This window comes from Tympanuchus pallidicinctus, unplaced genomic scaffold (genome assembly GCF_026119805.1).
Source record: "Tympanuchus pallidicinctus isolate F22 unplaced genomic scaffold, pur_lepc_1.0 scaffold1, whole genome shotgun sequence".
NCBI lineage: Eukaryota > Metazoa > Chordata > Aves > Galliformes > Phasianidae > Tympanuchus > Tympanuchus pallidicinctus.
Genome location: NW_026294618.1, coordinates 97,236,862 through 97,258,144, shown reverse-complemented (window position 1 = coordinate 97,258,144; position 21,283 = coordinate 97,236,862). Strand labels below are relative to the sequence as shown.

At 35.6% G+C, this 21,283-nt stretch overlaps 1 protein-coding gene across 10 annotated transcripts in view; it reads left to right on the top strand.

The window, feature by feature from the left end:
- The window catches only part of CDC42BPA (CDC42 binding protein kinase alpha), a 150,709-nt gene that overhangs the window by 84,279 nt on the left and 45,147 nt on the right, over positions 1 to 21,283 (top strand). For 8 of the 10 annotated variants that reach the window (XM_052687179.1, XM_052687223.1, XM_052687187.1 and 5 more), the window contains 7 exons: positions 132 to 254; positions 3,389 to 3,522; positions 5,086 to 5,328; positions 5,572 to 5,682; positions 9,946 to 10,193; positions 14,515 to 14,620; positions 15,837 to 15,961. In XM_052687179.1, the coding sequence (XP_052543139.1) occupies positions 132 to 254; positions 3,389 to 3,522; positions 5,086 to 5,328; positions 5,572 to 5,682; positions 9,946 to 10,193; positions 14,515 to 14,620; positions 15,837 to 15,961 (1,090 nt within the window). The remainder of the gene's footprint in view (positions 1 to 131; positions 255 to 3,388; positions 3,523 to 5,085; positions 5,329 to 5,571; positions 5,683 to 9,945; positions 10,194 to 14,514; positions 14,621 to 15,836; positions 15,962 to 21,283) is intronic. The other 2 variants (XM_052687214.1, XM_052687251.1) reach the window with 1 other exon arrangement.

The window sequence follows — 21,283 nt, the reverse complement described above, 5'->3', positions numbered from 1 at the left end:
GTTAACATTTGTGATATGGCCTTAAAAGCATAAATCTAACATGCTGTAGCGGAGGGTTTTTTGCTATATCTTCATTTATCAGTTACATCCTTCTGACTACCTCTGTTCCTGTCTCCTGTCTCTTTTTCTAGAGTCCACTCAGACAGTCCAGGCTCTTCAGTATTCAACAGTGGATGGCCCAATTGCAGCAAGCAAAGATATAGAAATTAAAAGCTTGAAAGAAGAAATTGAAAAGTTGAAGAAACAGGTAACAGGTAAGTTATTAATGTAAAACCTGCAACAGTAAGCAAGAATTGTGACCTTATTTTTCTCTAAGATAATGCTTGTTTTCCTTTTCTAGAGTTTCCCGGTGTATTTTTACTTCTCATTACACCCTTCACTTTTAATACAGTGTTTTCTTCAAATTCAGCTTAATACTCAGTACTTCAGTAATTCTTATTACAAGAGGGAAGGGAAGTTTAAGTGACTTCTGCTGTTATTATTAGCAGTAAAGTTCTATTGAATTCAAAGTGTGGTATTGCTAGTTTTCAAGGATGATCAGGCACTACCTGAGAATTTTCATTTGTATTACCTTGTTTTTTTTCCCCTCAACAATGTAATGCAAGAGCAGATGGAGCACTTGTTTATTTTTGCAGTATCAAAAGTCATTGTTGTCCTTTTACAAGTCACAGTCATCATAACTTAGTACTTCTTGCTTTGTATGCAAAAGGTGAGGTGTTTCCTGGAGGTGAGGAAGGTGTTGATTCTTGATTATGAAGGTAAACATGAGAAATGAAGATGTTAATCTAGTACTTTTTTTGCGGTTTGTCTGCAAAATGCTTGTGTTGTGGTTTAACCTAGCAGACAGCTAAACACCACACAGCTGTTCGCTCACTCCCCACCCCTGCAGTGGGATGGGCCAGCAAGTGCTCAACTCCTGGGTTGAGATAAGGACAGTTTAATAAGAAAGAAAGAGGAGAAAAAAAAAAAAAGATCAACAACAAAGCACTAACAAGAATAAGGTGAGCAAGTGATGCACAATCAGTTGCTCACCATCAGCTGATCCCTGTCCAGCCAGTCACCAGCAACAGCTATGTCCTGGACAGCTGCCCCAGATGTCTGCATGACTGTATGGTATGGGACTTTCCTTTGGTCCTTTTAGGTCAGCTATCCTGGGTCTGTCCCATTCCAGCTTAGCGTGCTCCTGTAGGCACCTCTGTGCAGGGCAGCACAAGCAGCTCAAAACTCCTTGACTTAGTGTAGGCGCTGCTCAGTAGTAACTAAAACATCTGTGTTATCACCATTATTCTCATTCTAAATCCAAAGCTTTTTCAAATTCTATTTCAAAATTCTATTTCAAATTTCAAATTTCTAAATCCAAATAACTTTTCCAGTATGTGCTTGAATGCCTTTACTGGTGCAGACAATATATTTAACAGTGCATCTGTGCCTTGAGTTTTTACTAATACAAGGTAATCTGATAAAAAATGGAAAAAGAAAATGTTTTACTTGATCTGACGGATTTGTGGTTGGTTGGTTGTTGGTTGTTTTGATGTTGTTTTTATGAGATAGATAATAAAACTGATAATGAGATAGATATTAAAACTAATTAAAACTAACTACAGAAGGCAGACACAAACCAGATGATGATCCTGTCTGGATTCCAAGTTCAGTGGAGCCAGTTTCAGACTTTCTGGATGGCCTTCCAAGCCTGGATCTGTTGAACTTGAAGAAGGTAGATTTGAGGTGCAGAGCTGAACTTTATAGTTTGGGCTTATCTCTTGAGCACTTAAGTGCAATGCAGTAACTTCCTACAGGGCGTTTGCTTACATTACCTAAAATGTTACCAAAAACTAGAGTGACTAAAGAGAAAATTGCTGTGTAGTATTCATAAGCTACAACCAGCTTTAATCTTTTTTACTGCCTTATTTTGAATTGTAGGTGTAAGCATCCATTTGAAAAGGTGATAAAAATAATGTGAAATTGTGTCAAATTCAAGACTGTAACAAGGAACCTTAGAAAAATACAGCATTTTTTTTGTCTCTATGGTTTTCTGTGGAATGACACTAGTCATATGCTTTCACTTTTTGAGGTCAAAGTTGTATTTTTTTGGTCAGCAAGTTACATAGGAGAAAACTGAGGAATCTTTAACATTGCCAGACATATAAAGGGCAGCAATAGAGGAAGAAAGTAGAGCTATGGAACAAAGTAGGTCATGCACAGAAGAGAGATTTATCTTGGCTCAGCAGGGCCGTATATAAACTTTCTTTTTGCTGGTGACTTCAGAGAAACCTACATAAGGGAGGCAGTTAATAATTTATAGCTCTAAGCTACATCTCTTATTTAAATGCACTCTTTTTCATTAATAAAAGTCAGTGAATTAAAACAATAACAAACAATTGTATGAGGACAAGATAATGGTGTTCTTTTCCTTTTAAAGTTCTTTTGTTTCAGGAATTGCAACTGTTAAAAAAGTATTTTTCTGTTTGACTTCTCTAAGAGCCAATCTCTTAGGGGTACATTTGTGAAAATGTAGTAAAAAGCTTGTATTAAGAGTATGGCTGAGTTACTGGTCTATGGATAAATGTGTAGTGTGAACTCCCACTACAACTGAAATCAAAGGCAAAATGTCTGCAGATTTCGTAGAACTGAGAATTAAACCCACTTTCACCGTATATCTTGCTTTCAATATCTGTTTTTGAGTGAAATCCTAATTAGAATTTTTAGTTTTCTCTGATATTTTACGCATTTCAACTTTTTATTTTGGAACATTTGAAAGTATTTGATGTTACTCATCTCTGCCTTAGTATTGTATTTTTGTAATATAATTGACAGGAAGAAACTGGCTATAGTAATTTTCTTGCATTTATAGTAGTAATGAAGCATATCATATAAATACAAGTGGTTTTCATGCTAAAAATAAGTAAAATCTTCTGAAGTTAATTTTAAGTCTATCAACAGGAGAACCTTTGCCAGCTCTTGAGTGATCTGATTTTTTGCTGGTTCCTTCTGGAGGAGTTTGTGTGGAGGAAAGAGACTGCCTGTAGTTAAGATACGGTGTAAGAAAATGAGTGTTATATATAACATCACAGTGCACACAAGTCTAATGCTGAAGTCATGTGGAAGTGTATATTTAATAGGGTTGTGTGTGTTTGATTGTTACAATGTAAAATGACAAGTTGTCATTTTTTGTGTTGCGTTACAGTAATCTGTGAGCTTCTGTTCTATTCTGCTAAAAACAACTAGAGTAGTTGAAACAACTTGCTCCCTATTCTGAAATCAGATAAGAATTGCTTTAGTTTGTGGTTGGGACAAGAATAAATACTGAAGGGAGTTTTAAAACACCTAGGCAGTGCTATTGTGGGATGACTTTCTCTTTAGCATATCTAAAATATGCTGCTTTTTCTAGATTCTGGTCATCTAGAACAGCAGCTAGAAGAGGCCAGCACTGCAAGGCGGGAGTTGGACGATGCTTCCAGACAAATAAAGGCTTTTGAAAAACAGGTTAGAACGCTGAAGCAAGAGAGGGAAGATCTTAATAAGGTAAAGTGCTTAGTCAGTGACTATTCTAAAACCAAAGGACTATTTTTATGCTTTAATTTTGATTAAAATAACTTTAAGATATAAAATTAATGAGTAGATGATAAATGTGTAATGTGACCTACTTTGCTTTCTGACTTGTTATAAGGCAAGGACACTGTTTAAAGCATTTTGTGTATGATGTTGGGTGGTCCTGGGTGACTAATTCCAGGTAATAAACTACACAATGATGCAAATTTGGAATGGCTGCAAAGAAAGTTTTGTAGTGTTAGACTAAGGTGATAATTATAGTGGTTAAAAGATGGAGAAGAGCAATTCCAGACAAATAATTTAAAGTATGAGTGAGAGTGCAGCAGGGAAAAAATGCTGAGAATTTGCTGTTAGGGATGTGGCATGGAAGCATTCCAAGAAGGGAAATGTGAAAAAATTCCCAAACATAAAGATTTCAAAAGTGATTTGCAATAACTACTGTAACAAATACTGACTTTTTTTTTCCCTCCATCACCAATTCCTCATTTTTATTTTAGTATGTACTCTCTTTCATGCCTGCTTTGTGTTCATGATTGAATCACATTGCAAACATGATCAGATACAAAATACGTTAGGCTTTTTGTCATCACGATTTGTATTAGCCCAGTATTTTAGAGTCCATATTCAGTGTTGACCTGCCATCTGTATTTCTCATTCTTTCTTTTAACTCATAAAGTTCTTAAAATCTTGAGTGCTGTCAGGTAGTCTAAGAATGACCATTCTGAAGCAATTTATAGTGATTAGGACATCTTTTAACAAGCTTAGAAAACTGTTAAATTTGTATAGGTGCCAAATATTCTTTCTTCCTCCCGCTTTTCATTCTCAGACTCACTTTTCCTTGCTTTTTTTGTTCATCTCTGTTTTGGCTGAACATCATTATACCATATAAACTGCTGTGGTCCTTCATTGATAGTGTAGTAGCACAGATCTAAGAACGTTTTGTGAAAGATTTACACCATAGGAGTAGCAGTGTTCTCTGTGTAGGTTCTTGTGAAAGGGTAATTATCATTTACTGTTGTTGAACACATTGTTTTTTATTATCTGAAACTTTCTGTACTATTTTATATTATGGTATAGTATGTGAAAAATCGTAATTGCCATGTGCATCAGTTCTCAGAAGCTTCAAAAGCAGAGGTCCTCACATACAAGAGTTTTCCATTCAACTAATGCAAAAAACTTGTGAATTGTCATTATTTATCAGTTGAGTACTTTTTGTTGATTTTTAAGTAGTTCATGGAAAAACTGGGCAGATGAAGTTTTTTAAGACAGCAGGGCTTTTTTATATTTTAGTGTGAGTGCTTGTATTGAACCTATAGTAATGGAGCAAATTCAGACCTCACATAAGTTTACGCAGTTTAACTGACTTCCGTAGTAAAATCTGATTTATAGGAGCACGCAGCCTGTATTGTGGATGCATTTATCAACATAAATGAGTATCTAGTTTCTCATTACTTTGGAGAAGTTTGAGATGCACATCCAGAGAATTAGCCTTGCAGCTTTCTAGGTTTATTACTTAATTCTTTTTTTAAACTGTAGGAACTGGCAGAGTCTAGTGACAGATTAAAATCTCAAGCCAAAGAGCTGAAAGATGCACACAGCCAGCGGAAATTGGCAATGCAGGAGTTCTCAGAGATGAACGAGCGGCTGACAGACTTGCACTCTCAAAAACAAAAGCTTGCCCGCCAGCTCCGAGATAAGGAAGAAGAAATGGAAGTGGTGATGCAAAAAGTAGAAAGTTTAAGGCAAGAGTTACGCAGAACAGAGAGACTTAAAAAAGAAGTAAGTAGTAAGTTTAGAATTTATGAACTAGTAGTTATATGTAAGGTTTTCTGATGAAACGTTTTTTTAATGTTGTTTGTAAATCTTTTAAATTTTTCTTATTTTAAACGATTACCATTTTTGTTTCATAAGAATTTGAAGTGTCCAGGTTAGTGTTGAAATTGTGTCTCCCTGAAAATCATAAGTAGGTTTTGAAAAAATGGAGAGAACTCTGCCCATTAATAAATGCATGTATTTTTGTAGCTGGAAGTCCAAGCTGAAGCTGCGGCTGCTGAGGCATCCAAAGACAGGAAATTGCGAGAGCGGAGCGAGCAGTACTCCAAGCAGTTGGAAAGCGAAGTAGAAGGGCTAAAGGTTAGTCTGTTCTAATATTAACACCTGTAAACTTAGCAGGCAACAAGCACTGATCTGTTAGATTGCTTTCAGCTGTAAGAGAAAAAGATACTATCAGTTTGACACTTCAGTTGGTGCTGAATACTGGTACAAACGTGAATTGTGTTATTGTCCAGAAGAATCAGCATTTACCTATTGCAGTTTTCAGACCACTGTATTCATTGCTCTCTGAAGAATTTCTCAATAATTTTTTTACCAAATTGCTTCAGTTATTACTTCGTGTAAAGGCTTTTTTGAGTGTAGAATGGCTGAGTAAAGATGAACTTAAAGCCTCTGCAGGTTTCTTTACAGGTGTTTCACGTACTGTGTTCTAAAAGAGAAGAAAGGTCGGTTTCTCCAAAATGGAAATCAACAGATGTAGTTGTAAAGGAGAAGTTTTTGTGTATTTAGATTGCTCACACATGCATACATTTTTTTTAGGAACAGAAATTTAAATAAGCCAAGAATGTTAACTGTTATTTTATTCTGTGCTTTAGCATTATATACAATGCTCTAAAGAAATTAGACTTTCTCAAAAATTGAAGGGCACGGTTGTTTTTTTTTTGTTTCTGCACTGGGACTGTTGTTCATTTACAGCAAAATGCTGTTCCTGGGATAATTCTGTATTTTTTGTACAAAATATCAAGTTAGGTCTATTCTGGTCTTAAATCACATGGATAATAATTTCATTATTAGAATTCCGTGGAACATTCATCAACATTAGGTCACTGCACAGAAGTTTTTGTTTTGATCATGCATTCTTTTATTTTGCCTTCCTTCCTTGAACGAAAATAAGGAAATCCATTCATCATGAAATTCATATTTTTAGAGCTCCTGATGCTGTCAATTCAGATTGTTGTCTGAAAATTAAGATATATTTGTTCTGCTTTCATTAATCTTCACCGTTAGGAAAGAGTTTGTATATCTCTCTCAGACATGAGGGGAATTTATGGGAGATCTATTGAGAAAAGATGGTAAGCTGATTTACAGCAACAAGGCAAGTTTATCAGAATAGGAAAGGGAAGATGTAGATTTGAATCAGGTGTGGCAATATAATAATACCTGCAAATGCACAAATGCATCTACAAATATAATACAAAAATACCTACAGATGTCTCTCTGCTCTTCTGCTGTTGATGGGCATGTTTATTGGTATATCTGTGGCACTGCATAGATTTGCTGGAAGAACTTATCCCTCCTATTTACTTTGGTAAACTTATTTTCCCACCTTTGGATTTATACTTAGACAAAATTCTGCCCAAATCCCAGTGCTTTGCTGCTGGCTTTGGCACTTCAGAGACCCAAATTAGGTGTAGATTTAGTGACACAGGTGAAGTTTGGATTGCACAGATAGAAGCCTAAGTTCTTTAATGCGGGAAATACTAACCAACACATTTACTTTCTTTCTGTTATTAGATATTTTAAGTATGTTCATAGGCTAGAATTTCAAAATAAGCATGTTTGTCAAGGCTGATTCAGAATCACTAGGTGATTCTGGTGCTAATTTGTATGGCTACTTTTTTTATTATTTATTAAATTTGTAAGTTCATTTCAAGCAAATTTAGACTACATTCTGTATGTTAAAGTTTTAGATTACATACTGAAAATGAAATGATTTCATTCTTACCCGAGCAGTAGCAAATTATTAAATTGAGAGGAATAATGTAGTAATCTATAAGTGACAATTTAAATAAATTGTTAAATCTAAAAAAAAAAATCTTTCTTAATATGCTGCATTTGGCAAGTATTTCTAACATGAAACTGCTGTTATAAACATCACAGTCCTAAGTTTCTTCATATTCCTAGCATAGTAAATTATCATTACCTTCTGCAAGATATGAGTTTTGAAGCAATGTATAATACCAGAGGCTTATCACATTAAAGCCAAGCCAAAAATCTTCCAAGATTTTTACTAGTATGTTTATTTAACATTAGATTGCTCAATTAGTAAGTTTTTCCATTCCATCTGATAGAGTATTGCAATATTTAATGATTATTATTCTTTATTGTACAAGTACAAAACTTGATGTCTGTTTTGTTGCACTTCATTCGTAGTACATGATGTACATGTCAAGCCTTATAGTTTTATTTACAGCACTGCAGCCAGTTTACTCTTAGTCAGCTACATATATGTCCAGTGAAAGAGCTGCTGTGTGGTGTCTTTATTGTTTGTGTGTGCCTGTGAGAGAGGAAGAGAGAGGGAAGAATTCCTGCACTGAGTTATGGCATCTATCTACGTGCCAAATGATGCATTATGTCTCAGTTGCACTATTTGGCCACTTGGAACAGGCATGTATGAAAACATCTATTTGGAATTTGTGCTTACATCAATTCAAAACATATTTTTTGTTTCTTCTGTTACTCTAATTCTGTTTGCTATTGTACAATATCACCCAGCTCTCTCTTCTGCTGCAGCATCTGTTTTATCACAGAATTGCGGGGGTTGGAAGGGACCTCTGATTGTCACTGAGTCCAACCCCTCGCTAAAGCAGCACCTACAGCAAATCACACAGGAAGGTGTCCTAGTGGGTCTTGGATATTCCCAGTGAAAGGGACTCCCCAGCCTCTCTTTGCAGCTGTTCCAGTGCTCTGTTACCCTAAAAGTAACAAAGTTTTTCCTCACACCTGTATGGAACTTGCTGTGTTCCAGCTTGTGCCCGTTGTCCCTTGCTTTGCAGTTGGGCACTACTGAAAAGCAGGCCTCAGCAGCTGCCAGCAAGGCCCAGTAGCCCCAGCTGCCACAGCCTCATGCCCACAGCTCCTGCACGGCTCCCTGGCTGCTCACTTTTTAGTTTTGCACCCAATAGGATCTTTTGAAATAAAATGTGAAAAACCATTAAGACCATGATGTTGCAAACAGATGTTTTGCATGCGGCATTGTTACATACGTGTAGGCAATTAAGCGTTTTGGGCAGTAAAAAGCAAGTTCAGTAGTTGACTACAGGGGCATGAAAGAAAATTCCTTCCCTTTCCTCTCTGAGCCATCTCCATTTAGTATGGCATCTTTTTTCTCTGATTAACCGTTCTGCATCAGAACTGCAGGATTTTGTTCTTTGATCGAAACAGATGGTCATTTTGATGAGTTAGAGAAAAAAATGCAGCAGCATGTATCTGGCTCATACAGTAAGAGGTTTTTACAGCATTAGGTTGACACCCAGAGCAGGGCCATTTTCTCACAGATTTCATCACAATAATAATTCAGATAATCTGAATTTCTTCAGTGCCATTTAGCTCTTGAAATCTGTTCATGCATCATCAAGATAAACGAAGGAAAATTATCTTTACTTATAACAAGAATGGAGTTACAAAATATTGTAGAACCTCCTACAAGTGTGAGACAGTTATCCTAAGGAAGAAGGTTTTTCAGTTATCTGCCGTTTTTTGAAGCAATCTTTTTATTAATTTGCTTTATTTGTTTAGACTATGTTTCCTTCCGTATTCCATTATCTATAAGGAGAAAAAAATCTGAACCAAGTTATACATGTATTTACATGAAATATAAATGCATCTACATTTCCATACTTGGATTTCAATGCATGTATAACACCACAACCTCAGTTTGCAGGACTTTGGGTGCATGGTTGATACAAATGTGTATGTGTCCTTAAGCAATGTGTGAAGACTACTGAAATGCCAGATCTCACCAAGAGAGCTTTGCAGCTGTGAAAAGTGAAGTACTCTTATTGTTTAAAGCTCGTATTTCCTGTTAACCTGCAGTGATGTAAATGGTTAGTTTAAGTAAAATAGATCAGGTTTTCCCGACTGATGCAATCCATATAGTGTTTTTGTAGCTAGAATTTAGCCTTTAGTCTCTCCTGCCTTTTTTATAGTTTTTCCACAAATTATCTATGCTTTGAAATATATTGACTATAAATCGTTGTCCTTTTTCTGCATTCCTGAAAGCCTCGTGGTTTTGTTGCTGTGAACTGGATGAGTGGGATCATAAGTGTCTTTCAGTGCTGCTGTCACTTTCTGACTGCGTGTAAGGGGAGTCGCAGTGTGTTACGTGGTGTTTAAAGTGATGATTTCCATGTTTTAAAACTATTATTGCATTTAAATCACAAAATGATAAAAGTACAGTTAAGATTTATGATGAACAAATTTTCAGAAAGATAAAAATAGATACATGCTTTTATGTGAAGTCTGTAATGGGATATTTTCTAAACACAGACTTAAGAGTATTGAGTTGCTGTTAAGCATTGTTTTCAGCATTCTTGAGTGCTAACTTGGAGCTTCTTGTTTTAGCAAAAACAGATTGGTCGCTCTCCTGGTGTAAGCAGTATAGAACACCAGCAAGAGATCACTAAATTAAAGGCAGACTTGGAAAAGAAAAGTGTTTTCTATGAAGAGGAACTATCTAAACGTGAAATAATGCATGCTAATGAAATAAAAAGTCTGAAGAAGGAACTACGGGATGCAGAGAGCCAGCAGCTTGCACTTAAGAAGGAGATCATGATTTTGAAAGACAAGTTAGAGAAAACCAGAAGAGAGAAGTGAGTATTTTATGGAATAAAACAAAAAAGCTGAGAATATCTTTCTAAGGCTCCTGTTGTATTTCCTGACACAGTATGGTTTTGGCTGAGCTAATTGATGTTCTAATGGTTCCAAGGTATGTAACGTGAGTTTCAGAATTGCAGCTCAGGATATATTGACCACAGATATTTATCTTGTAGTTTAAAATATTTGTTTACTTTTTTTTGTTTGGTACTTTTGATGCAAAAGAAATGTGTTAAAGATCAACTATTGCTTACATTTCTTCCTGCACAGGAACTTAATGCAGACTAGGGCTAATCCATGCTGAGTTGTATCCAGTGTTAACATCAGTCATCAGGCTACTGTAGGCATAAGCTGCTTTATCTCTTTTGGCGTGGTAATTTGTCAGAGCAGTGCTTTTTTTCTCTCCCATGCAGTGGAGCTTATAACTAGCCTTACAGTGTTTCTTGAGGCATTCAACAGTAGAAGTGAGTTTTTCTGTTGGATAGTGTAGTGTTCAAAATGCTAATAGTCATAACTTGAATGTGTTCCTCATTTCCATTCATAAAAATCAGAGTACTTTATAGACATTGAAGTAGATGTTCTTTTTTGCTGCTGTGATATTAGAAAGAGCATGAAGGAGAGATTCCTACTGAAAGCCTAAGCTGGTAGCAGTCCTTGAATATAAGTCCTTGAATATAAGGACTAATATAAATAAAATAAAAGCATTTTTCAAAAAGCCTGTGCAAATTTGTAAGCTGAACATATTATTGCAGCAGTTTGCTGCTTCATTAGATGTTGAGAGGTGAAGCATGCCATTAGTAGTGTGTTTTCATTGTATCACAACTTAATGGTCTTGCTGACCTGTGGCTTATAAATACAGAAGAGGCTTTGTTGTCTTGTAATCAATAAAAGGGATAATATGATACTCTTTTAATGATGTCGGCTCATTAGTGCCTCTAAAGGAGGGAATATTGAATCATTAATACTTCTTCCTGCAGCCTAAACTGTTCTTAGAGATGAAACCTTCAAATGCCAACCAATACAAAAACTGTGGAGTTCTGTGAGAGCTATTCTAATGCACAGCTGCAGAGCCTAGAACTAGATGTTCATCTACTGACAAATGGCCTAACGATGCCGATCTCCTTCATGCTGGCTTTTTGTCTTACAGCTTGTCTCTAAATAGAAAATGTGCTGCATCAAAATCTGGAGTCATGTATTTCTGTATTTCAAATGTTGATGTAAGAAAAAATTGTAAAGATTGAACAGAAATGTATTACACATCGGAATCCTGCATTTAGCCTTAGTGGAAAGGGCTTGAGCATCTTATCGAGTCAGGTGTCCAAACACAGCAGGAGGGATTAATGAAGACTTGACCTTCGACTGGGTTTTGTTAAACTGATAAACAGAATTTCACTGGGTCTCCACAGAAATGCAGAAATTCACTGTTCAATGTATGCTGCAGATTGACATTTGTAGTAATTCTGGGATTTAGAAGGAAAGTCTAAGTATTAATAATGAAAGAATTGCTGTTCAGTTCATAGTATTTGGTAGTTTTTCTCATGAGAGCGTTACTTTTTTTGTTTCTCCTGGCTTGTGTTGTTTAGCTTTTGTAATCAGGCATACAAAGCGTTTTGTGTCTGCCAATACAGAATTACAGAGATGTTGTTCAGTGTAAGTGTTGAAAGGAAACACCTGAAGTCTTCATGGTGAAATAAGTAGAACTGTTTAAACAGTAGGCGTGGAGTGGGCTCAGCATTGAAGTGTATTTGGTAGTCTAAAAATAAACTTTAGTGTATGTTGGAAGGAGAGAGTTTCATTGCTTTATATAGTAAAGAGTTATTTACTACAGTAAATAATTGTAATAAGCTATAGTAAAGAGTTAATTCTGTATGCTATTCTAAGCAAGGGTCAGTTAGGTCTCAGTCAGAATCTGCTTTGGGAACTTTTTTAAAACTTGCATGCTTTTTGTTTCCATTTCATTTTTTAAAACAGGATTTTTTAAAAAAAATTTGTTTATTTCCTTTAAATTTAGGATTTATTCCCTGTTATCCCAACAGTGTAAGTGTTCAAGGGAGAGAAACTACCCCTCTGTACTCTTTGCAAATAGTCTGATAAAGTGTGTACTACTAAAATTGGAAACATAGGGGCATAATATGTGTAATACAATATTCAGTTTCTTAGAATTGTTATTATGAAATAGTTCAGAAGGAGGGTGAAGAATAGGGTGAAGAATAAATTGTGTGTGGAGTTTTACGTCTATTAATGATGGATTTTTAAAGCAAGAAAGTTCTATAAAATAGTGTTTACTTTTTTAGATTTATGATATTCAGAAGCCTCTGAGGGCTGGTGTTTGTTTTGGGTCCAGTTTTCTTGTTTTTTCAAAGCAGTAAGATAAAATGTTAATCCACTTTGTACATCCACAGCTAAGGGCTGAAATGACAAAGTGATATCATAAAGCTCTATTTCATGTTGCTTCCATGTGGTTTGTGGTCATTTTGTTTTGTTGTGTTTTTCTTTTTTTACCAACAAAAAAAATCTGGATCGCATACAGTTTCTTAAACTTCTGAAGTGAATACACAGCTAAATTTTAGATGAGAGAAGAAGCTTGATGGGAGAGGAGGATTCTAGGCTTCAAAGCAAATGTATTTTGATCTTCTTGGCTGTCCAAGATACGCCTGTGGAGTTTGTCATAGTACTGTGGCTTTGCTGAATTGGTATTTGGGTGTAATAGATTATATTCATGTTTTCTTTGTGTACCATACTGTAGCAATTTGGCTTACTGGGTTGGTGACAATTAGCAGTTTAATGAAGAATGTGAATACAGAGAATTACAAGCATGTTGGGTTACTATCCATAATTCACCACCTTTTTGACCACTTTGAGCCTTAAAGCCTTAAAATAACAAGAAACACAGAACATGAATGCTATAAATAAATAAATCCCCACAAAAACATTGATATGTAAAAGCTAAGTAAAAGGAGTTAAAGAAATTAATGTTAAGCTTGGTCTACACTCTGATAAATTAGCTTTGAATCTCTGCTTTGCAAACAGAAGCAAAACCTGTTATTAATTCCCCTGACAGCCAATGCTTTAATCTTTTCCTGCCTCTTCCCTGGAAGGCTCATCATATACAGGGAATCTGTTGATACAGAAAAGGAGTGGTGGTGAATTTCAAACTTGGTGTTTAAACAGTAACGATAGTATGTTACTTTGCTAGGAGGTAGTGTTACATTTCAAAGGATGCCTAGCAACATAGGATTTCACCATGAATCTAACATGCTGTTCTAGATTTCAAAGAGAAGTTGAAGCACTAAATGAATTTCAAATTAGGGATAGGAAATTCAAACCAGTGTTACTCTCAACTGGGTTCACTGTAACCACTGGAGCTTCTCTGTTTTTTTAAGGGTGTTCTTGCAGTTTGGTACATTTGTCCTAGTTATACATCTCAGAAGCAGTGGTGAGGTTATAAGTTCTCTATTATGCAACATAAAATTTTGGTTGGTATCCAGAAAAGCAGTTGCAGTGTTCAAGACAGAATTGCACCTGGATTTTATTTTTTTTTTTAAGAACTGCACGTTTTTAAACCTTTTAAAGCCAGACAGTGATGTTTACTGATGGGTATTTTCTGTACCCATTCATACCACAGTTCCATCGATCTACATGAACTTTGAACCAGTTACCCATGACAGTGAATACAAAATGCTACGGTGCCATCTTGTGAAACTTTCTGTTGTAGTGAGTGTCAGAATAGAAGTTCCATTTCTGACGGGAGTTGGAGGTCTGCAGCACTGCAGTACAGCTCTTTGAGGAAACGGCAATGGCTTTTGTCAAAACATAAATGTAATTTCAGGTTCTCCAGTTCATTACACAGCATCTGTTCATTCTGGTTACGTACATTGTGGTTTTCACCTGTCATTCTGTATGAAACCTGGAACTATGGAAACGTGAAAATTAAAATAGCGTTTCTGTGGACTTTAAGAGAAGCTGTCTAGAATGTCTCAGAATATTGACAGACTTCAATCTGCAGAATTTTAGCTGCTCAGTGTTTGAGGGATTCATTAAAGAATAAAATGTGTACAAGTGGATTGATAAACAATGGCTCGGGGGACTTCTTTTAATATTGTTTTGAAGGGAAGTTAATTGATGATTAATAGATAACAGTACTAAAATGGTATTTTAACACCATTTCATCTTTAGTCTCATCTTGGTAGACTGGGTTTTACCAGTGTAGTACTTTCCTTTCAGTTACTATCTATATCAATCATTATATGTTTGAGTAAAGACTGTGATACATTTTTTAAAGGAAATTTTCTAAATCTAATGCATTTTATTTCTTAGCCAAAGTGAAAGAGAGGAATTTGAAACAGAGTTCAAGCAGAAATATGAACGGGAAAAGATTCTGCTAACAGAGGAAAACAAGAAACTTTCAAATGAACTTGATAAGGTAAGTGCTGAGTAGCTGAGGGCTGAGTTTACAGTTAGTGTAGGCTGTGTACAGGTTTGGTTATGTAAAGTGGTTAACAAAACTCTTACTAGAAGATAATATTACACAACAAAAGTTGTCGTTAATATTTGAATAGAGAATATCTACAGGCATCTGAATTTGAGATTGCGTTCATATATATATGTATATATGCAGGTATGCGTGTATATGGTGGGTAGTAAGTTATGTGGCTTTTACTAAGACTTTTAAGTTTGCTAAGATTAATTTTATATGATATTCTAAATAGAAAAAATGGAAGCAGAAAATATTGAAAAAATAGACATTTAAATCAGAGGCCCATTGAGATGATAAATATGTAGCTAGGAATACACATAAGGAGTAAAAACGTATAGCTTATAAATTAATATTTTTTCATCATTTTGATTTGTTAATGCATTTCAATGCAAAAGGCAACATTTCATGTGAGATTATTCTCCTCTTCACGCCTTTCTATTAAGTCTATCTGATGTCTAATTTCATTTTGATTTGGGGAATATTTAACATAATGAAGTTTTAGTTTCCCATAAGAAATCAGGTTAGCTGTGGCTTTTGCCTTTCAAAAGGTTCTTGTATGAATGACAGCTTTGTGAATGCAAGGAAGGTTAATTGCTAGGTATTCCATTTTGTACTTACAGATGTGCATTTAATTTCAGTTTTTCTGTCTGCAAGTGATTAAAATGAAGAACGGGAATGTGAAATACCTGGAGAATCTCCTGACTGATTTGTGGCTGTATCTGTTAAGCCTTATAGTCCATAGTTACTAGATAAGGGAGAGATTCAGTAGTTTTATCTGAGCTGTAACATTTTTTGTGCCTTTGTTTGCCTTTTCAATTTGTTTTTTCATATAGAGAGCATTCTACACATATATGGTGTGAAACAGAAACCCTTTAAGAGTTGTACAGTTATGTGGAGACTAGTTCTCTAGAAACTGATGTGTTGTTTTTTAGAGCAAAAATGTAGTTCTAGTCCCTAAAAAGACCTTTAAGCACAGCTGAGATCATACATGAAGAAAGATTCTGGCTTTTATTGTTGCATGCTGTTCATTTTGATGGGTGTTAACAAACTTTAGAGCAGTTATATAAACTGAGAGAGAGAAGAGATGCATGGCTCTGAGCCTGTGAAGAGACAGAGTCACAATAGCTTATACATTTAACAATTTGTTTAATTTCTCATTCAGCTCACCGCCATGTTTGAGAGGCTGAGTATGAATAACCGGCAGCTGGAAGAAGAAATGAGAGACCTAGCTGATAAAAAAGAGTCTGTGGCCCACTGGGAGGCCCAAATTACTGAGATCATCCAATGGTGAGTACTCAGTCTGTGGTAGGGCTGTTGCGGAGTTTTGCATTTGTATTTGACACTTGCAAGTGCTTAGGTGAAATCCCACACCTGTCAGGGATTCTGCTGTATTTTTGCCTGAGATTTTATTAACATCCGTATCTGGAAAATTGAGTTCCTCCTTAAGAAGGAAAGTGTCTTTTCAAATACAAGGATTGAAGCGCAAAATGATCATGGCTGTTGGGTGTGGCTTGTGGCTTTGGAAGAATGCTGAAAGGAATCATGTGCTGAGCTCACGCCTCCAAGAAGGAGCAAGCCTGGAAAAAGTGGTGGCTGACAGCATTTCTGTCTCAGCATTAATGTCCTTCATCTGCTTGGCATGTGTCAGAATGAAACAAATGTAGTGCAACTTCTGTGTGATTTTTACAAGGCCGAAAGGCAGAAGATTTGAGACTCTCTCAGTGCCAGTCAGATGATGTTTCTAATAATACTTCAGTTAAATAATGATTGTTACACTTATAAAGTCTTCTGACCACTTCTAGTAAATGGAGAAAAAGAATAACTTGAAACTATTGAGGGAAAGAGATTGCTCTTTCTAGACATCTTTCATTTTTCTCCTCCGTTTCTGTTTTTCTCTCTGTTCCCTTTGTATCTCATAATGTAGTGTTTGGTATCTATGAAAACATTTTGTATCTCAACATTTTTTCCACTTCTGTGTAGATATCGTTATTGCATATGAATATTTTTTTTATTTACTACTTGAATTCTTCTCCATGTAGTAACTAAGTAATGTAACTTGTTATGCCAAAGCAAGAATCAGAAACATTTATTTTAATGAACCTTAGTATGCCGATTGTTGTAAGTATAATTCTGTTGTTCAGATACACAGAGTTTGCCTTTGGATATAACTGTGTGATATATAACAAGAAAGCAAGATTGTCCTCTGGCTTTCTGGAAGCGTTTTAAACTGTTAATTAAATAATGTAACTCTGATCTGTTTTATGAAGTTCATAGTGTGTCAAGGCTTTGAATTCATAGCAGAGATGACAAATTTTAAAAGGTCCAATTGTGCAGGTTTGTCTGTCCCATCTCTAAATGTAGTAGACTGTCTGCATCGGAGAAACATATATTTATTTGCTGAAACTCTGTTAGTTTGTAGCTGATTGCAAATATTTATTCAGAAAAAAATCAAGCTAAAAGAGACACAAGTCTGTTTTACATTCCATGTTGTTGGAAAGCACTCAAAAGTTTGGAGCTACAGAAGAAGACAAGTCAGCATTAAATATGGATTGTTTTACTTGACACTATGTAAAAGTGTACCCACAGCCATTAAGAAAGTCCGTTCTCCAGTTGATGAGAGTGTTTAATATTTTAGGATGTATTACTGATGTAGTTCAGATACACGATAAGGCATCTTGCACGCATCAGATGTCACTTGGGAGGAGGAGAGGCTCGGGATTGTTTTGTTTGGCGTCCCTAAAGATACTAAATGAAACAAAGTTAACATGCAAGAATAACTTTCTTAAAAGCATTTTATTAATCTCTTTCAATAGTACAGTGTATTTTAAAAAGTATGGAGCTGAAAATTAAGGATTTGTTTAAAGAAAGGCAAAGAAAAAAATACTATGGTTGGACATTAAGGAGATAGAAAACATGATTTAGTTTCAGTTTTTAATTACCTTATGCATCTCAATTTTCCCTTTGCATTCCTTTCCACCTGTATTAAAATTTTTCAGCATTGTGAGGCGACATAGTTGCTCTCATTTCTTCCTTATTGTGTTTGGATTTCCCATATGTTAGCCATATGATCTGGTAATATCCTTCTCCTGTTGTTAGAATTCAGCACTGCATACTGAAACTGGGTCCTTTTTTTGGGAGCTTTCTTGCTGTGGAACATGGGCTGCTGTATAAATTATTATCCATTATAATGGTAAACATTTGAAAAGAAAAGTATCTACATTCTTTTAAAACTAATTTAGTCAGTCACATCTGTGTTTTCTTTGGAAGAACATAGAAATTCAATCCCTACCTGACCACATCTTCAAACTGGAAATAGCATGCCTGGGAGCTAACAAACTATGATAGATCTTCTGAGCTGCATCTCCTCACCTAACAGATTTTCATATAACACTAAATCAAAATATAAATTTTGGGTGCGTACTTTAGAACACCTTTAAAATGTTTTTTTGTCCTCTTGTCTAATTTTTCTGTCATGATTCGTGAAGGATTGGAGGCAGTATATGCAATTAATTATTATTTTGGTAAGCAGATTGTTTGGCTCTCTGTGAGTTCAAGGTATTTGTTGCAGCTCTGTTTTAAGTAACACAAGCCTAAGGCGTTCTTCGCTTCGAGTGTTTTACCATCTTGCAGATCTCTCTCTGGACACGTGTGGCACTCACGTGGCACTCTTTGAGTTCACATTTTGGGCAGTTAAGACTGTTGCTCTTTTCACAACTCATTGTGAGTTTCTGAATTTTATTTCTTTTCAAATTTTGTAATCTGAAAGTTATAAAGCTGACCTGTCATATTCCCTTTAGCTTTCTCTGCATTCTTACTGTGATCTCTTGCATCTTGTTTATGGAAGATGTACAAAACTTTTTTAATTTTTGCTATTATTATCCCAAGGCACCATATATAAAACAACTTCTTAATATAAATACTTCAACCAAAATTTAATTGCATATTCTATTGTTGGTAGGAATAGACCCTCACAGATCACCCAACTTTAATGGAGCTACTATAATTACATGCTTATATTGGCCAAATCACTCATCGTTTCTTGACAAGAATAAGAGATGTTAAGGACTTTATAGTTAGCTAAAAATTTTCCTATGGAAGATAGGAAAGGAATTCATTGTCTGTGAGGTTAACACAGTCACTTTAAAAGAGAGACTTCTGAATAGCCATGGTACTGTATTTCTGATTTACTGCTGTGAGGAGATTCGTGGAAACCTTGGTAGGGATTCCCAGAGTACTTGTCAAAAATCTGAACTTACTAACTCTCTCTGGGAGGCTATAAGCCAATGTTAAAAATTGTAAAGGTAGACAATCCCGTAAGTAATACTGTAGAAATCTCTTTTTCTCTCCACTCATTGAAATGGAATCTTTAATAATGAGTTCAAATTAATAACTTTGTATGTTGAGTATGTATGTAAAAATGAACTAAATCCTACCTAATTTACTCATAGAGTGAAACATTAAGCTTAGATTCAACTGAGGCCAGAAGGTATGGCTGTTGTTACAGAGAAGATCAGGTGAATATTCTCCTTGTTAACTAGATTTCTTTCTACCAACTGCAGTATGGTTGATATTATCCTGATTATTCATTTCATATTTTTTTTAAAGTGCCACAAGTACTTTAAAGTTCTTTGAGTTTTGAAATCTGCTTGCTCTCAGAAGAAAGCACACACAAATTGAATACAAGATTTAGAGTAGGATGGGACTTTTGATAACTATCAGAAGTTGCAGGAAATTCAGCTGAAAACCTGAGATGTTCTGAGATTCATGGTATTCAAAGTGGGAATAATCAGAGATTAATCATCTATTAAGTAGAAATTATGGAGAATAATGGGAAATTTCAGTGTTTGAGAGCAAAGAAAAGTGCTGAAAGTTTAGAGAAATAGGATTGGTTTGTTTGTTTTTTTAAATAGATTAGGGGAGAAAAAGAGTTGAGACTTTAAGGATAGTGATAGACAGAGATCTAAAACCTCTGAGAACCTACGGGAGAACTAGGAGTGATAGCTTTCAGACTTCCCTGAGGTTTTAAATGAAATGAGATGCAGGTTGGTATGTGACTCCAGAGCTTCAAGATCCCTTCTGTTTAGCAAATAATAATAATAAAAACAAAAATAATAACAAATGATAAAAAAAAATAAAAAAAATCTTTGGTCTTGATTCATTTTGTGTTGTAAAGTATTCTGGACATAGACACAGATGGTCCCACTTTCCTAGTAGCAGGACAAATAAACTACCAGATGTTTGTGAGTGGTTATTTGAAGGTTAACATGATGATGTCTCCAAGTACATAATGAAATTTTAGTTTTAGTCAGTTACTTTACAACAGCATAATAATCACCAGCAAAACAGGAACAAATCCAAATGCTCTTAGGAAATCAGCATTTGATCAATATGTAAATCATTTTGGAGAAAATGCTGCCACCTAGTGGGCAACAACACCATTTCTACTTCAAATTGCACTAGTAATTCTTTAATACACTAAAGAATCTGCTTAAACATGGCACTGATTTTTGTAAAAACAAACAACTTTCTAACGTGGGAAGTGAATCTTTCTGTTCCCACTTGTACTTTGTTCTTTTTAGTATCCATTTTGTCATGTATAGGCTTGTTATGCTGATTACTGCACCTTTTGCCTACTGTTGTATTATAAATGGTTTGTACAGGACAGGATCTTCTCATCTAGTCATCAAAATGGGTTACATATAGAATGTTAGAAAGTTGATAGTCTGCTTTCATTGAGTCCTCGTATACCTTGGGAAATTGCTGACCCATTCATATCAAAACTATTGCACTGACATACATGGAATCAGGAGATGGTTTTTAGTTTAAAGTCTCCTCCTTACCCATTGAACTAAATTGTAAGCAAGTGACAAAGAAGATAAAGCTTACAGAATGATTAAGTTTTTAACTTTTCCATGTTGGGTGGGAGTTTTGTGAAGCTAGTACTCTCTAGCTTCTCTGATTAAAGCATTCTTCCTTAAATAAATCTTAAATTGCACACCCAGAAGTCACTACAACCTGTAGATATTTTCTCTGTAGCTTTTACTATGATAGAGCTCTTCCTCGCAAGTCCATGGCAATTCAAAGTGAGAGCTCTACTCTGGCTTGCTATCTGTAGAACTTTGTTGAGGCATTATATTATTTTCATTAATTAATGGCAGACATTCCAATTGCACTGTTTCCATATTCACTGTGTAAAATCAACAAGAGAAATTTGTGTTGCTTATATGCAATGAGGAGAAATCCCTTTCTGCTGACAGGTCACTAGGAGAAGCTGGAAAAAAGGCAATGCTGCAGCCATTCTTAAGAAGGGTAGAAAGGATGACCCAGGGAACTACTGACCTGTCAGCCTCACCTCTGTGCCAGGGAAGATCATGGAGCTGATCCTCCTGGAAGCTATGCTAAGGCACATGGAAGAGAGGGAGGTGATATGAATAACCAGCTGTCAGCGGTTTATGGCTGGTTCGGCCCGGTTCCATGACCAGCAGGGCAGAGAGATCCATGGATCTGCACCTCTGGAAGAGGGAAACAGGGGACCCCAAAGTAATTGAAAACAGAGGCAATGATCTGAGGAGAAACAAACTAAATATAGTATCAGCAAAATATAATGAG